Consider the following 22,072-nt stretch of genomic DNA (forward strand, 5'->3'; position numbering starts at 1 on the left):
TCTGTTGACAGCTGTTCCCAGGGCTGACCAGCCAGCCCCCTTCCAAAGCCCTCTTGCACAGCTCAGCTACAGATAGCAGCTACTTTCTCAGGTAGCTCTGCTAGCCTCCCCAAGGCCACTGTTCTGCAGCTGTGCCTCCTTATCAGAATGGCCTAACATTGCCCTGTCTGTTCTTTTTGTCATAAATAACAGGCATAAACTTGCATTCATGCAAGTTAAGGCTTTAATAGAGTTGCAGGAATCAAGCAATGTACAGGCCTGGGTGCACGGGGGAGACTCTGCTCTGCCCTAACACACAGCTTTTGTTTTTCAGTTTTCTCTTTTTATATCCTATTCTATTACATATTCATTACTAATTCTAAGAACAGGTTGGGTTTTGCTTATCAGTTCTAAGAATGGGAGGTGTCTCTTCCACGCATGTCTCTTTTTATTCGGTGGTCCCTCTGGTGGTCTTCAGTGATGAAGTAAGGGATCTTCCTCAAGTGTCCAGCGCCAGAACAAGAGGACACAGCCTCAGGCTGTGCCAGGGGAGATTAAGGCTGGAGGTGAGGAGAAAGTTCTTCACTGAGAGAGTCATTGGACACTGGAATGGGCTGCCCAGGGAGGTGGTGGAGTCGCCGTCCCTGGAGCTGTTCAAGGCAGGATTGGACGTGGCACTTGGTGCCATGGTCTAGCCTTGAGCTCTGTGGTAAAGGGTTGGACTTGATGATCTGTGAGGTCTCTTCCAACCCTGATAATACTGTGATACTGTGAACTCCAAACTAGTCCTCTGTTTGTTCATGCGCAAAGGCTGTCTCCTCCACCTGCCTCGCTCCTCCACCAAGCTTTCTAGCTTCTAACTATTTAGTGCAGTTATCTTAAGCCAAGTGTATGCTTCTGTGATGGCTGTGCAAGGAGGAGTGCAGCTCCATTCAAACCCCCCCTTCCTCCCTGTCTCGGGCCTCTTGCCACGAATTGATCGGATCAAATATATATTTCTCACATTCTCACTTCAGTTCTGCTCAACCCCCGGCACAGGAGCAACCAACTTTGCTTGCCTGTGTCGTGTCCTGCTTTGAGCTAGATCAGAGCTAATTCGGGCCAGTGCTGTGGCATCTCCGCTCAGTCCGTGCTCAGGAGGGCACTTCCTCAAGTTCAAGACAGGTTTGCGCAGCCGGTGGCTGCTCCTAGCAGCGAGGACCCTGATGCTGCCAAGAGCTGCTGCCAAGGGCTGGGCTGCAGGAAGGCTCCAGCTTAGGCTCGCTGCAGCCGCGGCGCAGCTCTCCGTCGGGCGGGCTGGGCCTCCCGGCCGGGCGGGGGCAGCAGCGGGCGGGCGCCAGGCGCTGCCCCCTCTCTCCCCGCGCCTGGCTCCGCTGGGGCAGGGGCGCGCAGGCGCCAGGCCCGCGGGCGCCGCGCGCGATGTTCGTGGCGCGCAGCATCGCGGCCGATCACCGCGACCTCATCCACGATGTCTCCTTCGACTTCCACGGCCGGCGCATGGCCACCTGCTCCAGCGACCAGAGCGTCAAGGTGAGCCGCGGCGGCTGCGCCCCGTGCGGGGAGGGCGGCACTGTACTGGGGGAGTGCGTGTTTGGCGGAGGTGCCGGCGGGGTGCGGCCTAGCCGCGCTGGGACCGGCCCGCGGCGTTGCTCCCGAGCAGCGGGGCCGGTCCGGGGCCGGTCCGTTTCGCCGTGGCCCCGCGAGTTTGGGGTGCCGAGGGAAGTCCTGGCTGCGGCCCGGAGCGGAACGTGTGCGGTGCCGGGCGGTAGCGGCGGGGGCGTGGAGGCAGGGCGCGCAGGATACGCGTAGCTGGCGTGTGTCTGTAGGTGTGTGTACGCCACGGCGTGGGGAGCACAGCTTCCACCCCGCGCTGCAGCGCCGCAAGCACCTTTCAGCGGGGGGGCACCTTGAAGCCGCTGCGGCTGCAGTAGTGCTGACTGTTTCGGTGATTCCACTGTGAATCCGCGTTTCTTTAAGGGCTCGGAGGCAAGGGGCTGCGGTTTCGTAACCAAGTGCCGATAAGGAGAGGGCTGCAACGCCCTGCCTGTGCTCTGGCACATTGGGGAAGCTACAAAATACTGGAAACCTTAATTTGACCTTCCTCTAGAGGGAACAGTTATTTTATTAGCACCTTAAAATTAGTGCTTTTTCGCGGTTTTTTCTTTTTTTGCACGTAGTGAGAAGATGAACAAAATTTTGGGGGTTAGACATATTTAAGTGCGAGTTCCAGAGTGCAGTCGTAACTTTTGTTAGACCGGGTGAACAGGTGGGAAAACTGCTTTTCAGCATGGAAAGCTATGCCAAATGTAGTTCAGGTATGAATAGAAGTAGGCAGCTCCTTCTTCCTGACCGTGCAGTAGGAAGCAAGCAAACGAAAAAACTCAAAACAACAACAAAACTCTGTCCCACAAAAAATAAGCCTTAGATCTGTATTGGCTATGTAAGAGTGCAGCCTGAAAACAGTGTGAAAAGGATGCCAAGAGGCAGGTAGAACTCAAAACCTGTGTCTTCAGTAGTGTAATGCTCCTTTCCAGTTGTAATAGTATCTTGTATGAGACTGTTACAAGAGATTTAACTCTGACCAGAATTTTACACTTGTGAACGAGCAGTACTTTGGTGTAGGTCCCATTCTCACTAGGTGAGCCGTGCAGCTGGGGAGAAATTACGAAGTTAGGCTGTCATGATAACAACCAAAGTTGTCTTAGAGACTCAGAGTGGCAAAAGTGAGCTGACTTGCAGTGAGGTTTCATAGTGAGTGAGTATGGAGTGCGTGCCATGCTTCTGCAGCTGTCTTTCATCAGGTTACATTCATGACTTCACAACTTCTTAGGAAAAAAAAAAAGTCATAAAGATGATAAAAAGATATGGGAAATTCAGAAGAAGGAAGGATAAGTGATTTGCATGTGCTTCTGTTAAAAATGAAGGCAGGAATATTAGAAGAAGAAAGAAGATCTTTTCCCTCACTGGCCTGATTTTATGTTTACTGTCTTGCTCTTTAGGATGATTGATCATAGAATCAACCAGGTTGGAAGAGACCTCCAGGATCATCCAGTCCAACCTATCCCCCAGCCCTATCCAGTCAACTAGACCATGGCACTGAGTGCCTCATCCAGGCTTTGCTTGAACATCTCCAGGGACGGTGACTCCACCACCTCCCTGGGCAGCCCATTCCAATGCCAATCACTCTCTCTGGGAAGAACTTCCTCTTATCATCCAGCCTATACTTCCCCCAGCACAACTTGAGGCTGTGTCCTCTTGTTCTGTTGCTGGTTGTCTGGGAGAAGTGGCCAACCACCACATGGCTACAACCTCCCTTCAGGTAGTTGTAGACAGCAGTGAGGTCACCCCTGATAGGAACCACCTCAGGGTTTCACAGCCAGCTCTGGATTGGTAAAGGAATATGTGGGCTGTAGAATGAAACCAAGTAGTGTAGTCCGAGTGAGTGAAGTGTGGAGAGGTGTAATAATCTGTCTTCTGTTAATAATCTGCTGTTAAAAAAAGATAGACTTCATACAGTAATTGGTATTGCAGATGTGTGCTGCTTCTCCCTATGTGTAGTAGGGATATTCTCAAGGTTGAGTGAAGTGCAGTTGTATCCTCAGCCAGGTAGAGTTCTCCAGATGAAAATGTGGGGTGTTGTTGTCAGGTTTATGACAGTTGTACAAATACATGCATGTGTTTATTTCACTGGGTGTGTTTCTTAGTACCACTTGTCCAGCTTTGTATAGATGCTGCTTGACTGCATTGTGTTTTCTCAACAGGTATGGGACAAAAGCGAAAATGGTGATTGGCACTGCACTGCCAGCTGGAAGGTTTGTATTCATAAAAATGGGCTTTGCAGAAACACTTGGTATTTCCTGACTTGTAGAGCAGAAATAGAATCATAGAATTGTTTAGACTGGAAAAGACCTTATAAGATCCTTGAGTTCAAACATTAACCCAACACTACCAAGTCTGCTGCTAAACCACATTCCCTAATCTACACGTTTTATCAATCCCCCCCAGGAATGGTGGCTCCACCGTTTCCCTGGGCAGCATGTTCCAGGGCTTGACAGTGCTTTCAGCAAAGAATTTTTTCCTAATGTTCAACCTGAATCTCCCCTGGTGCAACTTGAGGCTGTTTCCTCTTGTCCCGTCACTTTCTGATTGGGAGGAGAGACTGACTCCCACTTGGCTCGATCCTCCTTTCAGGGAGTTGTAGAGAGCAAGGTCTCCCCTCAGCCTCCTTCTCTCCAGATTGACCAACCTCAGTTCCCTCAGCTGCTTTTCACAGGACTTGTGCTCTAGACCTTCACCAGCTTTGTTGCCCATCTCTGGACCTGTGTTTCTTCTGGTAAAATGCTTTCTCTCTGTTTCATAGAACATCTCTAATTCTTCTTGATGAAGGCTGGTCTTGTTTTAGTCTTACATTGTTACTGCTTACATTATGCAGTCTTATTAGGACTTAGTTATGTTTAAAGATTTTGTTATCAGCAAATGTAACTGTGATTTGTGTTTAGAGAGTTGGAAACATGTGCCATCATTTTTAATTCAATATGTCCTTGGACAAGGAAAAAGTCTGGCTATTAAATATTACAACATCTGGTCTTTTCTAACAACCTGTCTGTGAACTGTGTCACGTACAGTCTCTGCTTCATCTGGATAATTAGTGCTTGCAGCTTCTGAGTTGGCCTAAATTTGTATCTAATGGGCCCACAGTACAGTAATCCCTGTCAATGGAAGTGCAAGTGATGCTTTTGAATTGGCCTTCTCTAAAAAACAGAAGCATAAGGTTGACAAGGTATGAAAGCAAGAGTTTGATGTGGAAAAGGAAAGGATAAGCAATGCATATGCATTGGAAAAGTACAGATAAGCCAGAAGTCAATGCAGTAACGGCTGACTGAGAACAGAGCTGCACTTCCTGTGTCAAGGCAGAATGCTAGCTTGGAACTTAAGGTTTAAAGGAGTAATAAATAATACCTTGAAATACACTCGTAATAATGACCTTTCAAGCATTAATAGCAACAAAAGCATTGCAGTGCTTCTAGGGATTAGCAAGTGCAACAGCCTCTGCGTGGCACTGAGCTTTTTAACTGAACAGAGGTTTCAAAAGATTAGCTTTACTTCTTCCTGCAGTTATTTCTTCTGCACGAAGTCATGGCAGTGTCTGATCTTAACACAGTAAGTAAGTGTCTCTGCTGTTTTGGTGTTATCTTGCAGACACATAGTGGATCTGTGTGGCGAGTGACGTGGGCCCATCCTGAGTTTGGCCAGGTCCTGGCTTCCTGCTCTTTTGATAGAACAGCGGCTGTGTGGGAAGAAATAGTGGGAGAGTCAAATGATAAACTCCGAGGCCAGAGTCACTGGGTGAGACTTTAAAGGATTATTTGCAGTTTCTGTGTGTTCTTACACAAAGAGATTTACTGTGCCTCCTTGGTTTGTTTGCTTCTTGTAATGGCATAAGCTTCAAACTGTTCAAATTGCAGAATTAACTGGAAGGCTTAAGATGGACGTTGTATCTAAATACCAAGTTACTGGTATGTTTCATATTACATGTTTCTGGTTTTGCAACGTATTTTCAATCCCTAAACCAGAGAAGGCATCCTGTTTTCTTCTGTTGATACAAGGGGCTCCTGATTTTTACTCTGGTTTGTTAACATGTGGCAATATTCCAATGCAGAGTAAGTATTTTTAAAGCATTTGGGACAAAGAGGTAAATGGCAGCATGTAGGCCAGTTAGAGTATCACAGGATTGTTTTGATTGGGAAAAAAAACCCTCAAAATCATGGAGTGCAACCATTAATTGTTACTACTGTTGGTGTTTGTAAGATGTTTCCTGGCAAACAACTTGTGGGCATGAGCCCCCATCTGCAGTAGAATTAAAGCTGTGGGGGGTTTCTTTCTGTGACAAGAGCTGGTTTGAAACTGTTTCATGCTGTTTTTTCATCTTTCAAACAGCAGCTCAGACTGAGAGGGGTTTGCTTGGAAGTGGATTTTCTAGGTAGCATTTCCTCAAGGGAATTTTAGTTCTGAACAGATTATTTTGCAGCTGTTTATCAGGTATAATCTTACATAACTCGATATAATATTCCTGCCTCTAATGTTTTGGGTTAGGTTGCAAAAACAATCTGCAGGTTTTTGTTTTCTGTTAAAGTTGTCCAACATAAAAATACATAACTGTGAGGATTTGAGGTTGTCAGGAATTTTGGCACACAGTGGGGTATGAAAGCTGGCTTCCTTCTGCAGGAGGTAGTTGTAAACTTGAAAAACAAACATCAATGGGATTTTCTTCCTCTATCCCTTAGTATTCCTATTAAATGTCTGCTGCACTCACCCATTCCCTTATCAGAAATACTTATTTTGGTGCTTTTGTTGGAAAATGCTTCATGGCAAACTTCAGCAGCTCTGAAATGAGAAAACAACTTTGCTAGGTATTGCAGTTAGCATTGTCACCAGCATGAATAAAGAGGATGCTTTTAAACTTCCAGTGGCCAAATTTTATGCTTATGTTGTGTTTTGGGTTTGCTTTCCCTGGAGAGCATAATCTAAACAACTCTTTTTGGGGTCAGAACTTTGATACCTCTGGGTGTGTATTTCTTGGTGCTTCAAATTGCATCAGTGCAACCATCTGTTGTTTCTCCAGCTTGTTGGTGTGTAAAGATGCTTTTGTTTTAGCTTTTGAGGAAAGACTTAAGTGATGCTATAAAGTGGTGTTGTCAGACACTTTTATAGCCTTCCTTGGGGAATAGATTTTTGATGGATGGAAATTTTCTAGCATTTCCTTCAAGAATTTCTGCCTTTTTTTGCAGGTGAAGAGGACTACTCTAGTAGACAGTAGGACATCGGTTACAGATGTAAAGTTTGCTCCCAAGCATATGGGTCTTATGTTAGCAACATGTTCAGCAGATGGAGTTGTAAGGATTTATGAAGCTCCAGATGTGATGAACCTCAGTCAGTGGTCACTGCAGCATGAAATCTCATGTAAGCTCAGCTGCAGTTGTATTTCTTGGAATCCTTCAAGGTATGTTATTAAAACTGCAGGGTTTGCTTTATCATTGTTGAAGCAGAAGATCCAAAGAACTACTTCTGATGTTCTGTAGAATGAATCCTGAAACATGGGTGGAGGGGATGGGAGTGTACATTACTTGGATCTGAAATGAAGTTGCTGGTATTTGTGTTAGTAAAACAAGTTTCACAGAGCCAGAGAAGTGTTACAAAAAACTCCTTCTGAGCTCTCTGAGGAAATTTCTCTAGGCTAATATTTTTAGCTATTAATGAGCTCTTTAATGAGTGCACTGTAGAGTACTCTTTCTTTAATCCCACAAAACTCAACTGAGATTTTCATAAGACAAAAAAAAAAAGAAGGACAATTCTTGTCTCTTATTTAAGAGAGGTGTTGTATTAGGTATTTTTGACAGGTCTAACAAGGACACACACCATTGCCACTGCAACAAAAATTAGGAACCATGAGTCTTGCTAGCACAAATGCAGAGCTGAGGAGTTGTTTTTTTCAGTCACTTTCTTGGGGGCTCAGTGATATACTTCATCTCCTTTACCAGGAGCAAATTAGTGTGATGGGTAGGTATTTCTCACCCAGGGCACAGAAACAGAGGTTCTCCTTCCTATCTAACATCCTTGCCCAGTAGAAACAGGAATAGAAAAAACATTCTGGGCTGAGTGGCTTTGGATTTTCTTTGTCCAGAAGCACTTATTGACTTTCCCTATAACCATAGTGGTTGTAGAGGGATTTATAGCCCCTGTAGACATTTGCCTGTTTCCTGCTGGTCCAGTTCTATTCAGTAGCAGTGTGTGCAGAAGGTTCAGAGTACAGGGTTACACCTTAATGCATGGGACAGGTTTAAAAGCTGATTTAAGAGCTAGAACTCATCTACTTTTAGCTTTTGTAATCCTGTCTTCCAAAACCTGAACGAAATTCCACTAAGTCAGTTGTTAAAGGTACTGCAAAGAAGGCAAACCATTGTGAAGCTTGTACAGCTGCAGTCAGGCATTTGCCATGTATAAAATCCACCCAGCTCTCTGGAACCCCCATCTTGAGTTGCCAAATAATATTCCCTAGTGATGTCACTGGAGTGAGACAAAACAGCAGGTTGGAGTTTCTATGGGTAACTGAATAGCACAATTCTTTGTGATATTTTTTTCCCTTTTGATGTTTTGTTTTGGTTGTGGTTTTGTTTTCTTCATAGATAATGTGTCTGAAGTGTGGAAAGAAAACATCTTGGTGTACTGTCTGACATGCTTTTTGTGTATATATGACTTATAAACGTAACTTATTTCTTCTCACCTTTTAGCTCTCGAGCACATTCTCCAATGATAGCCGTAGGAAGTGATGACAACAGTCCAAATATATTGGCTAAGGTTCAGATTTATGAGTATAATGAAAATACCAGGTAGGCAAAATGACAATGTAGAATGTTTGTGGGATCTTAAGGTAGTTTGTAATACATTGCTCTTTTATTTAAGTCCTTTTGTTAGGAGTGGGGGAGTAAATAATACCTTAATTCTGTCTCTGAGCCATTGATTGGAAAGGACAAGGAGCCCTCTGAATGATAACTGATGTTGACAGACATGACACTGATCATTTTGCTCTGTCTCAGTACAGAAATGCGAGTGTTCTTAGCAGCACTTTAAAGAGGGGATTGTTGTTTCTGCTTCTGCTAATTAATTTTGCAAGAGAAATCAATAGCACAAACTTACAATTTGAATTGTGTTTCACTAGATACTTCTTTTGTTGAAGGCAACCTTAAAATGCTTTTAAAAGTGTGTTTATAATGACAGAAAGTTCTGTAAATTACTAGTGTGCTGTGCAAGTTCAGAGCCAGAGAAGGCCAGGAAGTGTGTGCACAACCTCTTTCCCTTAAATGATGACAGAGAACTGGAGTTCCAGTCAGGGTGATTGGTGTGGGAAGGGAGCCAAGGTGTTCTGTGGATTTATGCCTGGCTTCAGACAATGTTCTCTGTGCATTAACAATAGTGTTCTCTGTGCTTTAACAGTAAAGAGCAGTTGCTTTATAAACCTGGTGGCAAATAAGAGAATGTGATCCGTGTTTATCATGCATTACAGGAGGCAGATAGCACTGCTTGTGAGCACCCAAAATGCAGGAAGTTGCTGAGATTCGAGTGCTTGTGAGATTTGTGAATGTGAAGAGGGTTTTTATTTCCCTTTTCCTGCGGTGGACAAATGTGTTCTTTGCACTGGAGTCTTTGTTGTACCATTTAGCATGCTGTTGTGCATGCAATCTCAGAGTCATTTTGGCCGGAAGAGACCTTTAAGGTGATCCATCACTGTCAGGTCACTACTAAACTATGTCCCTCCACACCACATCTACACATCTTTTAAATCCCTTCAGGGACAGCAAATCCACTGCTGCCCTAGGCAGGCTGTTCCAGGGCTCAATAACAGTACTTACTGTATCTGATAGCTCCAAGTACAGGGTGCTGCACTTTGGCCACAACAACCCCATGCAGAGATACAGGCTGGGTTCGGAGTGGCTGGAGAGCAGCCAAACAGAGAGGGATCTGGGGGTGCTGATTGATACCTGCCTGAACATGAGCCAGCAGTGTGCCCAGGTGGCCAAGAGAGCCAGTGGCATCCTGGCCTGCATCAGGAATGGTGTGGTCAGCAGGAGCAGGGAGGTCATTCTGCCCCTGTACTCTGCACTGGTTAGACCACACCTTGAGTACTGTGTTCAGTTCTGGGCCCCCCAGTTTAGGAGGGACATTGAGATGCTTGAGCGTGTCCAGAGAAGGGCGACGAGGCTGGGGAGAGGCCTTGAGCACAGCCCTACGAGGAGAGGCTGAGGGAGCTGGGATTGGTTAGCCTGGAGAAGAGGAGGCTCAGGGGTGACCTTATTGCTGTCTACAACTACCTGAGGGGTGGTTGTGGCCAGGAGGAGGTTGCTCTCTTCTCTCAGGTGGCCAGCACCAGAACGAGAGGACACAGCCTCAGGCTGCGCCAGGGGAGATTTAGGCTGGAGGTGAGGAGAAAGTTCTTCACTGAGAGAGTCATTGGACACTTGGAATGGGCTGCCCGGGGAGGTGGTGGAGTCGCCGTCCCTGGGGCACTTCAAGGCAGGATTGGACGTGGCACTTGGTGCCATGGTCTAGCCTTGAGCTCTGTGGCAAAGGGTTGGACTTGATGATCTGTGAGGTCTCTTCCAACCCTGATAATACTGTGATACTGTGATATACTCAACTTCTGAAGAAACCAGATTGTAATTATTACCTACAGTTGAAATCTTTAAGAAAACATTCTTGGTTTTGCAAATCCTGTGGTGTATACTGACCCCTCTTTTCCCTGTTCCACTCTGTCTGGTTTGTAATTGGCATCACTGTCAGTTTTGAAGGCATTAAAGCTTAATTTCTTCTGCTGTGCAGGAAATATGCGAAAGCAGAAGCTCTGATGACAGTCACAGATCCTGTACACGATATCGCATTTGCTCCAAATCTGGGACGATCCTTCCACATCTTAGCTGTAGCAACCAAAGACGTACGAATTTTCACACTAAAACCTCTAAGGTGAGCTTAAAAGGAAGAGAGTTTGGATTGATGTGCTACATACTGTGTACTCTTGATTTTAATAGTACCTGTGGAGCAAAACTTAATGTGCTCAGGATTGGCATCTAGCAGCCTGATTTTGAGGATGATAACGTTGTGAGCAAGTCTATAGTTTAGGTAACTCTTAATAGTCCTAATCTAAGTCCTCTTTTTGTCACGGAGTGGTGGACACTGGAAGGGACCTCTGGAGGTCCTTTAGTCCCTGCTTTAACAGGTTCATGCAGAGCAGATTTCCCAGGATAGCAATGTTGAGAAGGGTTTGGAATCTCTCCAGAGAAGGTGACTACACAACCTCTCTGGGCAGTCTGGTCCAGTGCTCTGTCACCCTCACAGGAGAGAAATTTTTCCTCATGTTCAGATGGAACCTTCTGGGTTCCACTTCGTGCCCATTGCAGCTTATCCTGGTGGTGTGCAGCACTGAAGAGTCTCTTGCTCCTTTTTGCCCCCCAACCTTTAGATCTTGATAAGCATTGAGAAGATCCCTTCTCAGTCTGCACTTCTCCAGGCTGAACAGTCCCAGGTCTCTCAGCTGCTTCTTGTCAAGAGATGCCTCAGTCCCCTCAGTATCCTTGTAGTCCCTGCTGGACTTTCTGCAGAATCTCTCCAGACTCCCTTGAACAGTTGGGTGCAGAAGTGTCACTTCTCTCTTCAACAGGAAAGAATTGACTTCATCTGGGGGATTAACAAAATTTGAGATTCACATTGTGGCACAGTTTGATAACCACAACTCCCAGGTGTGGCGAGTGAGCTGGAATATCACAGGCACTGTGCTTGCCTCCTCCGGTGACGATGGCTGCGTTAGGCTCTGGAAAGGTAAGGTCATCCACTTCGTAATATGCTGAATATACAGGTTAAATTTTACTCAAAAAGTGATTTTGGAGTCAAAGTTCATCTTAGATTTATATATTTGTGTATATACATTTTGGAATAATGAGGGCAATATCTTCCTGTGCTGGAATGCTTGCATGGTTGAGGCTGCTCTAGTTGTTACTGTCCTGGCTAATCATTTCACCAGACTGTGTCAAGTTGTCACATCTAAAATTAACATATCTCCTTAGAGGAGCCTGTAGAAAGATGGGGATATATTTGTTAGCAGGGCCATGGTGACGGGACGAGGGATGATGGTTTTAAACTGAAAGAGTGATATTTGGATTAGAGAGAAGGAAGACATTTTTTACACTGAGTGTGGTGAAACACTGGCCCACGTTGTCCAGAGAGGTGGTACAAGTCCGTTGCTGAAATGTTCCAGGTCATATTGAATGGGACTCTGACCTAATCCTGTTGGAGATACCCCTTCTTCCTGCAGGAGGCTTGGATTAGGTAACCTTTAAAGGTCTCTTCCAACCTAATCCGTTCTTTCCTTCTACTGCATGACAGTCTTTGCCTGTTCCCAAACCCAGAAGATCTGCGTGCAGTCACAATGTTCAGGCTAACAGGGTTTTTTGCTGTTTAGATTTCCTAAAGCAACAACCAAAGCACCAGTGGCAGCTTCGTTACCCATCCTCATTTGTTTCTCAGCATTTTGCTGAAGGAAATGAGTTCTTGCTACTGCAGAAACCCAGGTTTTAAATCCTGGTAGAGGCCGAGGGTTTGAGACAGTTAAAGGGCCAGATCCTCAGCTTTCGGAGTGTATGTATTGGTACCGAAGTTCTGATTCACATCAGGTGCATAGCAGCTGAAAGATCATAGTCATATTGAAAGCTGAGCTTCAGAAGAGAAACTAACAGGTTTTCACATCTGTGTTTGCAGCTAATTACATGGACAACTGGAAGTGCACTGGTATACTGAAAGGTAATGGGAGCCCAGTGAATGGTAATGCTCAGCAGGGAATCTTTAATGCCTCTCTAGGTACAGCCAATACAGGTCTACAGAATTCACTAAATGGATCATCTGCCAGCAGGTAAGTTCATTAGTGGAGAGACTGAAGTCCATTTAAATAGTCTCTTCTCTGAGTCTTAATTTTACTTTGCCCTCTTGATTGCATTTTTTGTAAGTCTAATGGCATTTGTTGCATGAATACCTGTGCAGGCTGTTGGAGGTTTGCTCTGTGGTGGTCTGTTGTGCCAGTGATAAGACAAAATTAACAACCCCATACTGAACCCTTCTGTAAACATCTCTTTTCACTTGGAAAATGTCCTTCCACGTTATCAAAAATAGATTATTTGAAATGGTTTCAAACAAGGAGAAGCTTCCTCATACTGCTGTGTAACCATTCCTTTGGTTTAGATGCACATTTAGAAGTGAAGCAAAATACCAGCAAGAAATTCTGGTTTTGACTGGGGTAATGTAGCAAAAGGAAAAGGAGGAAAAATAGTTCATAATGTATGGTTTAAACAGTCACATACTAGTGTTAATTTGCTTGCATTTTTGCAGGTGTAATGTCACATGAATAAAAGTGTTGATGTTTTTTTAATCTTCTTCATACAGTTCATTTACTGCAGATAATTTGCTTTTTCTGTTATGTTTTTATTCTGTAATAATTGCTATTTAGTAGGTAAATTTACCTCTTCTGAAAAGCATTTGAATTTGTGCACTCTAGGAATACACATGGTGGAGTGTGTACAATCAGCCTTACTGGATGTGTCTTATGTAAGGACCAAATGTGGCCAAAGTCCCTAGCAGCTGCTTCCAAGTTTTGTGGCCACCTTTATTTTTTATTGTATTTCTTCCAATTGCCTCGAGGTAGTCTCCCTTTGCATTTCTCTGCACCTGCTAAAATGCTTGTCTGTAAGGTACTGGAACAGTCTACTTTTGGAGAGTAGTCCCCACTCCAGCAGACACTCCTGAAGTTCACAGGATCACAGGATATTAGGGGTTGGAAGGGACCCAAGGAGATCATCGAGGCCAACCCCCCTGCCAGAGCAGGACCACACAATCTGCACTGATCACAGAGGAATGCATCCAAACAGGCTCTTAAGGTCTCCAGAACCTCTCTGGGTAGCTTGTTCCAGTGCTCCCTAACCCTTCCAGTAATGAAGCTCCTTCTTGTGCTGCAGCTTACACCCAGTGTTTCTTGTCCTAACCCAGGGAGCAAGTGAGCAGAGCCTGTCCCCCTGCCTCTGACCAGCCCTCAGATGCTTACAAACATTTATGAAATCCCCTCTGAGTCTTCTCCAGACTAAACAGCCCCAGGACCCTCAGCCTTTCCTCATAAGTTATGCCTTCCAGTCCCCTAATCATCCTCATAGCCTTCTGCTGGACTCTCTCCAGCAGATCCCTGTCCTTCTTCAACTGGGGAGCCCAAAACTGAATGTAGTATTCAAGATGAGGTCTTACCAGGGCAGAGTAGAAGGGAAGGAGAGCCTCCCTTGATCTTCTGGACACACACTTCTTAATACACTCCAGGATCCCATTGGCCTTGGCCACAAGGGCACATTGCTGCCCCATGGTTAAGTTGTTAGCCATCAGCACTCCCAGGTCTCTCTCCACAGGGCTGCTTTCCAGTAGATCTCCTCCCAGCCTGTACTGGTGCAGTTTATTATTCCTCCCCAGGTGCAGGACTCTGCACTTGTCCTTGTTGAACCTCCATTTGGTTCCTCTGTGCCCAGCTGTCCAGTCTGTCCCAGTCTTGCTGGATGGCCACACAGCCTTCAACTGTATCAGCCAAGCCTCCCAGCTTGGTGTCATTAGCACACTTGCTGAACAGAGTGTCTGCTGGGAAGGAATAATCAGCTGCACCAGTACAGGTTGGGAGGTGATCTGCTGGATCTGGCTCCCAACTTTCTGGCTGTATTGCACAGAGAATGGCTCTCATGTTTCTCTCACAAGATAAATGGGAGGGCAAGATGTGGCAGCAGGCCAAGTCTCCAGCAAGAGAGGAAGCCCTGGCTTAGAGATGTGATGTCCAAAGCTCCAGACCTGTGTTTGCTTGGGCTCCTGCAGATAGGTACAGACTGCTTCTGACCTCTTTAGTGTAGCAGTTGTTTTCACAGTCACCTTATCTCAGACTGTGCTGCTGTCAGCAAAACTACCCTGCCCACCCCACAGCTTGTTCTCTCCCTGCAGTTGGTACTAAACCGTTGTGAAACAAACTTTCATCTTATGTTAGACCCACTCCATAGCTCTGTATTTTGAAAGTGGTCTCTTTTTGTGTTGTTCTTGAAATGTATTTTTCTCATCTGTAATGTGAAATTAGTGGTTTGTTGCAGAATTAAGTTTGCAGCTAGGGAATTTGACTTATCTGTAGTGTCATGTCCTAGGATTGAGCCTTACTATAAAAACACTGTACCTAACTACCTGTTTTCTTCTCTGATCACATTGTGTCTTGAATTGCCTGAGCACAGTTGCTAACTTACTAGTGTATTAACACTTAAAATACAGATTCATGTGCTGACATGTAATTGAATTGATAAATCACACAGCCTGTGAGCAGATGCTGTGTATCAGTGTCTCTGAATTTAAGCACTTCAGCCAGCTAAAGCAGAGGCAGATCTGGAGAACTTTGGTAAAGCACCATCACCAAACTGGATTTGTAGTCAAACAGCTTGAGAGCAGATGCTGTAGATGGTTGGAAAATAAGTCATTCGGGCTGTGTTGTTATGTTGATGTACTTATGTGTCCAGATTTATGATACAATTCCCATTTTCCATTTGTATTATGTCCTTTTTAACAGAAAGCAGAGCTGATACCAAGCTAACTGGAGTAACTTTGGTGTTTTGCTGCTTGTTGCATGCACACAGGAATGGAAAACGAACTCCTTTTTCCCTTCCCCAACGCCGTTTGACCTCTCCCAAGACACCAGCAGCCTGCTAACTACTAAATGCTGTTCAAAAAGCCTTTTTAAAACACATTGTGTACCTTTTTTTTTGTACTAGCCTGCACAGTTTGATACTGTTGGAACTCCTGATTGAAAAATACTTGGAGAGGCTTCTTGTTTGGAAAAAAAAACAATCACAAACAAACCCAACCCCAAAAACTTTCACTCAAACACTTTTTTTGAAGGCTTGTTGAATTAAAAGACTAGTTCATGACTAAAACTGAGATTTTTTTTTTTGTCCTTGATTGGGATGGGAGGAGGGAAGTGACCATTGAAATAACTTCAATGCCAGTTGTTTTGATAATGAGTTTGGCATTTGATAGCGTTCAGCATTTGGTTGAGGTGCCTGAACATCACCAGTTTGTAACTGCTTTGTAATATATGAAACTACCAGTTTGGGAGGGATATGAAAAGTGTTTTGACAACTGTACAGGTGGTAGCTTTTAGTAGTTGGGTCTTGCTTCGTTTATACCTTAGTATGACTTCAAATAAACATTTTGTAAGTACTGCCATACTTTTGTCACCCTGAGAGAAGTACTTTTTTCTAATACGTGCTCATACATCCCTGTGGCAATTAATTCCATGGAGTAACTAAAATTCTCTAAGAGTAGTAGTCTAAAATCCACAAACCCTTTAGCTGCACAGAGACTGCAACCACAATGCAGCTTGTGAATTGTCCAGCGGTTTTCCTTACTCATACAGCTGTTCCTTTGTATAAGTTCACTGAGCTGTATAAAGAAGGCAGAGACCATCTGTAGGTATCTAGCAGACTAAAATGCACAAGCCTTAGGGGTAAGCTCTAATAAAGTCGGCAGACAAATGATGTGAAATGGCTGAGTTCTGACTCTTGCATTCACCAGCGGTCTTACTTTGAGGGTTCCTTCAGCAGACAGATGTAAACACACACACAGACTGTATGTCACTGCAAGTAGCTGTGCTCTGTACATGTGTGTTATTAAAGGGAAAGCATTGTGAAAACGAGGGGATGTTTTTACCTCTCTTCTACAAGTGTTGTGAAGGTGGTTTGAATCGGATGCGTGGGCAGAAAACGTACCTGGATCACGTCCAATGTGTCTCTTGTGCCACACGTGAAGCACTAGAAGCTTCATTAACAGATCACAGGAGCTCTGGGAGAGTGGAAGCTTGTTCATAGCAGTGCTGCAACATCCTTCTCGTTCCCAAAGCAGTCTGCTCTCCGTACAAACGTGTGCTAGGGCTCTGATAACCATCCTCCTTCCCATGAATTTCGGTGGAAGAGACTGTTACTTTCCTTTGAAGAGCAGTTTTGGGATTTGTCTTGTTTTGAATTCCAAGCCCTGATTTCTGCTGTTATGTTCTGTTGGTTTTGGCATGGATATACTAAAGCCTTTTTTTTTCCAGCATGTCTTTTCTTCCCTTTGGTTCTCCTTGTATTTACTGCCTTTCTCTTTTTCTTGTTTTTGTTATTTGTTTTTTTTGTGGTTGCTCTTTTTTTTTTTTTTCCTTTTGTTTTGGTTGTTTTTTTGGTGTTTTGTTCCTTCCTTAATTGTTTCAGGTATTTCTTTCCCCCTCTGGATTCCCCACGGGCTGGATCGAGATGGTCCAGCCATGCCCAGCTCCTTCCTCCTCCTCCTCTGATAGAGCACTCTTGCGATGCTGACACTGCCAGCCTCCAGTATCCTCACCCTCGCAGACGATGTGTGTCTCGGCCTCTTAATCTATTACCTGAGAACGAAGGGGTTTAAAGTGGTGCTTTAAAATACACTCTGAAGGGCCTTATTCTGGTGTGGTGAATGCTTCCAGCTCTGGCTGCCTTTTGTATTTCTCTTCAGAAGATTTTAAATAATTGAAGAACTCGATGCATGGTTCTTCAGAACACCATTTGGAACATGTTGTGTTTATGTTTGTGTAGCAAAAGAACATTCTGACCTGTACCCTCTGAACTATGGCAACAACCAGGAGCTATTTACAGAGTAGCTGACTTCAACCTGCCTCTCTTTTGCTTTTTCTTTCTTTTTTGTTTTGGGTTTGGTTTATTTTTTTTTAACTTTTATTTTTGGACTCAGTACCATCTTGAATTTTCTTTTTTTTTTTGCATATTGCACTGACAAATGTGAGATACAATGTCCAAGTGAAACAAGCCTTCAAGAAGCTGCTGAGTAACTAAAAAGGGTGACATTAGATCAACTAACAGAGAAACAAAGCCATTCCTGTGTATACTGCAGCAAAACAGTTTGGAGTGTTTGGTTCCTTATGGATTTTCCATCTTTCTGTATAAATATTTAAATTTTATAACTGTGGTTGACAAATAAACTCATTCTAAGAGCTGTCTATCAGTGGGCTTTTGCTTGCAATAGGCTGCTGGTTTGTTTTTAACTGGCTTCTGAATGAGGAAATTCTTTTGGCTCGGTTGTACATGTGCAGCTTTGCTCTTGTGTAGTTGTGCAGTAGACAGTCCTGCAGCAGAGTATGCCCTGAATTCTCATGGGCCTATTGAAGGTCTGCAGAAACTGCTAGAGGTGTAGTACAGCTGTAGGTTGTCCTAGTTGGTGGATTTCAAATTACCTCATCATTCTTTTCCAGTGGTTTGGTAATTAGGACATTTTGAAGAAGCAGTGTGTAGTTAGAGGCCTCCTTTTTGGATGCGTCAGCAGAGGAACTTCACTGCTGTGGATCATGCTGGCACTGGCTCAAGCACTGCTGGGTGTGAGATGGGAAGGAGGATAAAACTGGACAGTGACTACACGGGATTGCTCTGGAGTCACATTACTGCATGGGATGGCATTGCTGAATGTGCTCAGAGAGAGGGAGGAGAAAGGTGGGCTCTGTGCAGCAGAAACCCAAAGTGTAATGCAAAATGGGTTTAGGCTGCTTCCTGGACTGGACCACTTGTCTAAGACAAGGAGAAGTCAACCTTTATTCTGCCAAAATAACAAATTCCTGGGGGTTTCATATGTGTTCTGAAAACTGTATTTGCTCAGATGCTGTATTTTTGCTCAGACACACTACATTTGATTCTTGATTAATCTCTGAGGAATCTAGTTCTAATTTTCTCAAACCCGTGAGAGGTAACAGTGGTGTTAGAGAGCGTTTGTTGGCTCTGTGTGGAGGAAAGCTGCTGCTATTTTTCAGCAAGCAGGAACAGAATTGTGGGGGAGAGAGGCAAAGAAAGAATAGTCTAGTAAAAGCAGATACATTTACCTTACAGTCAAAAAGTTAACCTTTATAAAACCATACCATCCTTGTAGGGTAAAAATCATGTTTATGTTTAAATGGGAGTAGGAAGCAACAAGATTCTCCTCTGGCAGAATGAATTACTAAAATAAGAATACAAAACAATTATTGTGGGATTCTCCTCTAAACCAGAACCAACTATTTTGGGGTGTACAAGCAGCAGAATACGTCTGAAGGTTTAAGCTAGTTAAGGATGTGTGCCTTAATCCTTTAAAAGGTCACTCCCTTCAATACAGCTGCTGCTGTTTTCTTACTGCATTTCTGTTTGTACCAGGGGGAAAACAGAGGATTGCTTCCTTAAAAGCCATGAAGAAAGCCAAGGTGCTAGTGCCTAGGTGTGCTGCTATTTCCCAGTGTTAAAATATTTCTGCTGCAAGGCCCTACAGTATCTGTCACAGTGCAACAAAATACACTGTAAACTGTATTCAAAGAGAACTCTTTGGAGATAAGTGTCCATGATAAACCACATTTAAGAGAAGTATTTGCACTTGCACTTCCTTACATTTCCTGCTGTTATTTTGGAACCCAGAACGACCATTTATGGGAATCATAAAGCAAAGGACAACTTTTTTGCAGCTTTTGAGGCATTTTTATATAGCTCATTCATGGTCACATTGTTTTCCAGTGCTGAACGTGTATTATTAGGTATCCTGACTAATTCCAGTCAGGTGTCTTGCTAATGGAAACAGGCTGTCACCATTTCAGTGGAAGCAAGTCCCATTTCCAGTGGACTGGCTGAGTGCTCTGGCGTCAGCAACTGACCTTAGGCTGGTGGTTGCATTTTGACAAGGCCAAATGCAAGCTCCTGCACCATGGTCAAAACGAACTCTGGTATCAATACAGGCTGGATGATGACAAGCTTGAGAATAGTCTCATGGAGAAGTACTTGGGGTGCTGGTGAGTGAAAAGCTGGATGTGAGTTGGGGATGTGCACTCCAAGACATTGCTGTGGGCAGCTGGTCAGAAACTCTCAGGCTGCATTCTCTCAACACCTGCACTTTAGAAACTTATCAGCTCTGAGTCAGCTCTTCTCAAGGCTAAACAGCTCCAAGTCTCAGCCTTTTCCCGTAAAAAGATTGCAGTAGTCCTCTCTTTATTTGTGTAGCCTCCTCTTGACACTCTTCCTTGTCTCTCTTGATCTGGGGCGCTCAGAATTGGCCCCACTATTCCAGATGTGGTCTCACTAGCACGGAGTAGAATCAGCAGAAGACAGGTGAGTTTTAAGTGCAGGCAGCGAAGGAAGAGGCCATTCTACCTGCGGTACAAAAGAAAGATGGGCGAGATGCAAGTACAAACGAAACAAAGCATTCCAAGTAGGTAAGCCAGCACACAAGTCTGCTGCTCTACCAGCATTTGAATCCGCAGCGCGCTGCCCTAAAGTACCGCCAGCTACTCACTGGTAGCTCAGGCTGCGCTGGGTCGTAAGCAAAGGCTCGACCTAGCAGATTTCAGCGTCCTTTTCCGAAAGCCTCTTCCATCAGCACCCACAGCACCCACATCTGCCGGAGGGCGACCCTGCGGGCGCCGTGACGCCGCCTCCCGCCTCTTCCCGCCTCCCGCAGCGGGGCAGAGCCGCGGGGCGGGGCTGGGCGGCGCAGCGCGCCAATCAGCGAGCCGCTCTCTCTGCGCCCCCGCGCTGCGTGAGGCGCTCCCATTGGCTGGGGCCGGCTGGGCGGCAGGCGGCGGCGCGGAGCGCGGGCTCCGGAAAGTTTGGGAGGCGAGCGGCGGCGCTGCGCATGCGCCCCGCGGCTGCGGGCGGCGGGTCCTGCGCGCCCGGGTGAGGGGGTGCCGGGGAGCCTGCCCGGCCTGTGGGAGGCGCTGCGCGGAGCGGCGTGGGCGGGCCCGGCTCCGGGGTTTGAAGTTGTGGCGGTTGGGCGGCGGAGTCTGAGGCTCCTCTCAGGCGAGTGGCGGCGGGGTGGGGTTGGGCTGGGCCCCTCGGTCGGGGCAGCACTGCTCTCATCCGCTGTGGAGAAAGGAGTTTGTTGGCTTCAAGTCGTTGCCTTTCCTAGTTTTCCCTGTATGAACTGTTGTGGCCTTCCGGGCCGCGTCGGGAGCCTGCGTGTGGGGCGGTGAAAGCGGTACCTGCGCAGGGTGCCGAGGGGTGTAGGGTCCGGGCCTCCCGCAGCCTTGAGATCCGTAACCTCAGGTTGTAGTCTGCCAAGGAGCGGCCCCAGCTGACCGCGTCACGGAGTTGGTAGTTCCCCAGGTGCTGGCTACCGGCGAAATGGAGGAAGGCTGCCTTGCGCCGAGCGGCTTTGCAGGCTAAATATAGGGCTGGCGCCTCTGGCAGCGCCGGGGCCCGAACTTGCAGGAGCGCTGCTGTCTCCAGGCACTCCGAGAAGGCTGTAAAACCCTGTGCCTCTTAAAAGGCTCGACGGGAGAGGACTGGGAATCATTCTTAAGCATGTTTGGGGATCAAGTGGTGCGATGGCCAAGTGAACCCACCACATGTATTTATAAACATCTAACAGTAACGCTTTTGACAGCCTGAGGGTGACTCGCGTAACTGTGTAGTCGTTTTGTTCCTGCTCTCAGATGTTGCTGGACCAGGGCTAATCGTGTTGCCAAGTGGAGTGCTATTTTAGAGCAATTCGTTCGTGATGATGGAAGACTTCAGAAATATTGCCGACGAGACATTTCCAAGCTTCTTGGGCCATTCCTTAAGCGGCAGTGCAAGCGTCGTCTTTGGAAACGTTACTGTTTCCTCAAACCCTGGCTTACCTGTTGCAGCTTCAACTGTCGCCAGGAGTAAAACAAGCTGTGACAACAGGTGAGACTATCAATACTGCTCAACAAGATGGAAAACAGTTGACTGGTTTGAAACGTTTAGCTTTGGAGAGGGATAAATCTTTTGACAGATGATAAAATTGTTTAAACATTTTATTAATCAGTAAAAGCAGTAAGATATTTACTACTAAAGTACTAATTTTACTAAGCATAGTCATCAGCAAAAAGGCTTTACTATATTCACAGTGAGAATTTTGCATTGAGTTCCTAACATTGCAATACTTGAGCCAAAGTTACTCTTTAAAAGAGTAGTGTTTAGACTGGTAAGAAGTCTTTCTTTACTCTTCATCTTAGTATACTCAAGTTTGGAGTCATACAAGGAAAGATAGATATATATATTATTTTATATGTGTATTCATGGATTCATAGAATGGCTTGGGATGGAAGGGGTCTTAAAGATCACCTAGCTCCAAGCCTCGTCCAGAGACACTTTCTACTAGACTAGGTGGCCTTGTCCAACCTGGCCTTGAACGTCTCCATAGAACGGACATCTATGACCTCCCTGGGCAATACGTTCCATTCTCTCACCACCCTCACTGGAAAGAATTTCTTTCTAATCTCCAGTCTAAGGCTGCTGTTCTCAAGCTTTGATCCACTCCCTTTTGTTCTCTCACAACAGATCCTTGTAAAATGTCCCTTCCTTTAAGTCTTATTAACTGTTAAATTAATTTATCTGAATCTGTCTCGTTTTAGAGAGGCTTCTATAAGAACTAGTGTTGTGGGTGTGACTTAAAATTCAACACCTTTTGTAATGATTTGTTTAGCAGGGAGTAGAGCAAAGGG

The 22,072-nt window shown here is 45.4% G+C and overlaps 2 protein-coding genes and 1 long non-coding RNA gene across 6 annotated transcripts in view; 2 read left to right on the top strand and 1 right to left on the bottom strand.

The window, feature by feature from the left end:
- Nucleotides 1-1,340: 1,340 nt before the first annotated feature.
- On the top strand, nucleotides 1,341-17,601 carry SEH1L (SEH1 like nucleoporin). 2 transcript variants are annotated; one of them, XM_064150269.1, is made up of 9 exons: nucleotides 1,341-1,509; nucleotides 3,741-3,791; nucleotides 5,179-5,325; nucleotides 6,768-6,979; nucleotides 8,268-8,366; nucleotides 10,354-10,494; nucleotides 11,189-11,346; nucleotides 12,283-12,433; nucleotides 16,824-17,601. In XM_064150269.1, exons 1-9 carry the CDS (start codon nucleotides 1,399-1,401, stop codon nucleotides 17,011-17,013), a joined length of 1,260 nt encoding a protein of 419 aa, XP_064006339.1. In that variant the 5' UTR covers nucleotides 1,341-1,398; the 3' UTR covers nucleotides 17,014-17,601. The 2 variants fall into 2 exon arrangements, with proteins under 2 accessions (XP_064006339.1, XP_064006340.1); XM_064150270.1 differs by lacking the exon at nucleotides 16,824-17,601 and adding an exon at nucleotides 15,146-16,119 and having other exon boundaries at nucleotides 1,342-1,509.
- Nucleotides 17,602-18,459: 858 nt separating this feature from the next.
- On the bottom strand, nucleotides 18,460-20,822 carry LOC135178893 (uncharacterized). Of its 2 annotated transcripts, none has more exons than XR_010303777.1 (2): nucleotides 20,585-20,822; nucleotides 18,460-19,757 (listed from the first exon to the last, which is right to left on the bottom strand). It is a non-coding gene; the product is annotated as an uncharacterized LOC135178893 (long non-coding RNA). The 2 variants fall into 2 exon arrangements; XR_010303778.1 differs by lacking the exon at nucleotides 20,585-20,822 and adding an exon at nucleotides 19,900-19,982.
- The window catches only part of CEP192 (centrosomal protein 192), an 80,839-nt gene continuing 79,496 nt past the window's right edge, over nucleotides 20,730-22,072 (top strand). For both annotated transcript variants that reach the window (XM_064150267.1, XM_064150268.1), the window contains exon 1: nucleotides 20,730-21,272. In XM_064150267.1, the coding sequence (XP_064006337.1) occupies nucleotides 21,103-21,272 (170 nt within the window). In that variant the 5' untranslated portion in view covers nucleotides 20,730-21,102. The remainder of the gene's footprint in view (nucleotides 21,273-22,072) is intronic.

This window comes from Pogoniulus pusillus, chromosome 10, assembly GCF_015220805.1.
Source record: "Pogoniulus pusillus isolate bPogPus1 chromosome 10, bPogPus1.pri, whole genome shotgun sequence".
In the NCBI taxonomy this organism is placed as follows: domain Eukaryota; kingdom Metazoa; phylum Chordata; class Aves; order Piciformes; family Lybiidae; genus Pogoniulus; species Pogoniulus pusillus.

Bases quoted from the DNA above. Each gene is read 5' to 3' on its own strand.
- SEH1L (XM_064150269.1), top strand. From the start codon at position 1,399: ATGTTCGTGGCGCGCAGCATCGCGGCCGATCACCGCGACCTCATCCAC. The intron at 3,792-5,178 runs GTTTGTATTCAT...GTTATCTTGCAG, and splicing joins ACTGCACTGCCAGCTGGAAG to ACACATAGTGGATCTGTGTG. The intron at 12,434-16,823 runs GTAAGTTCATTA...TAATTGTTTCAG, and splicing joins AATGGATCATCTGCCAGCAG to GTATTTCTTTCCCCCTCTGG.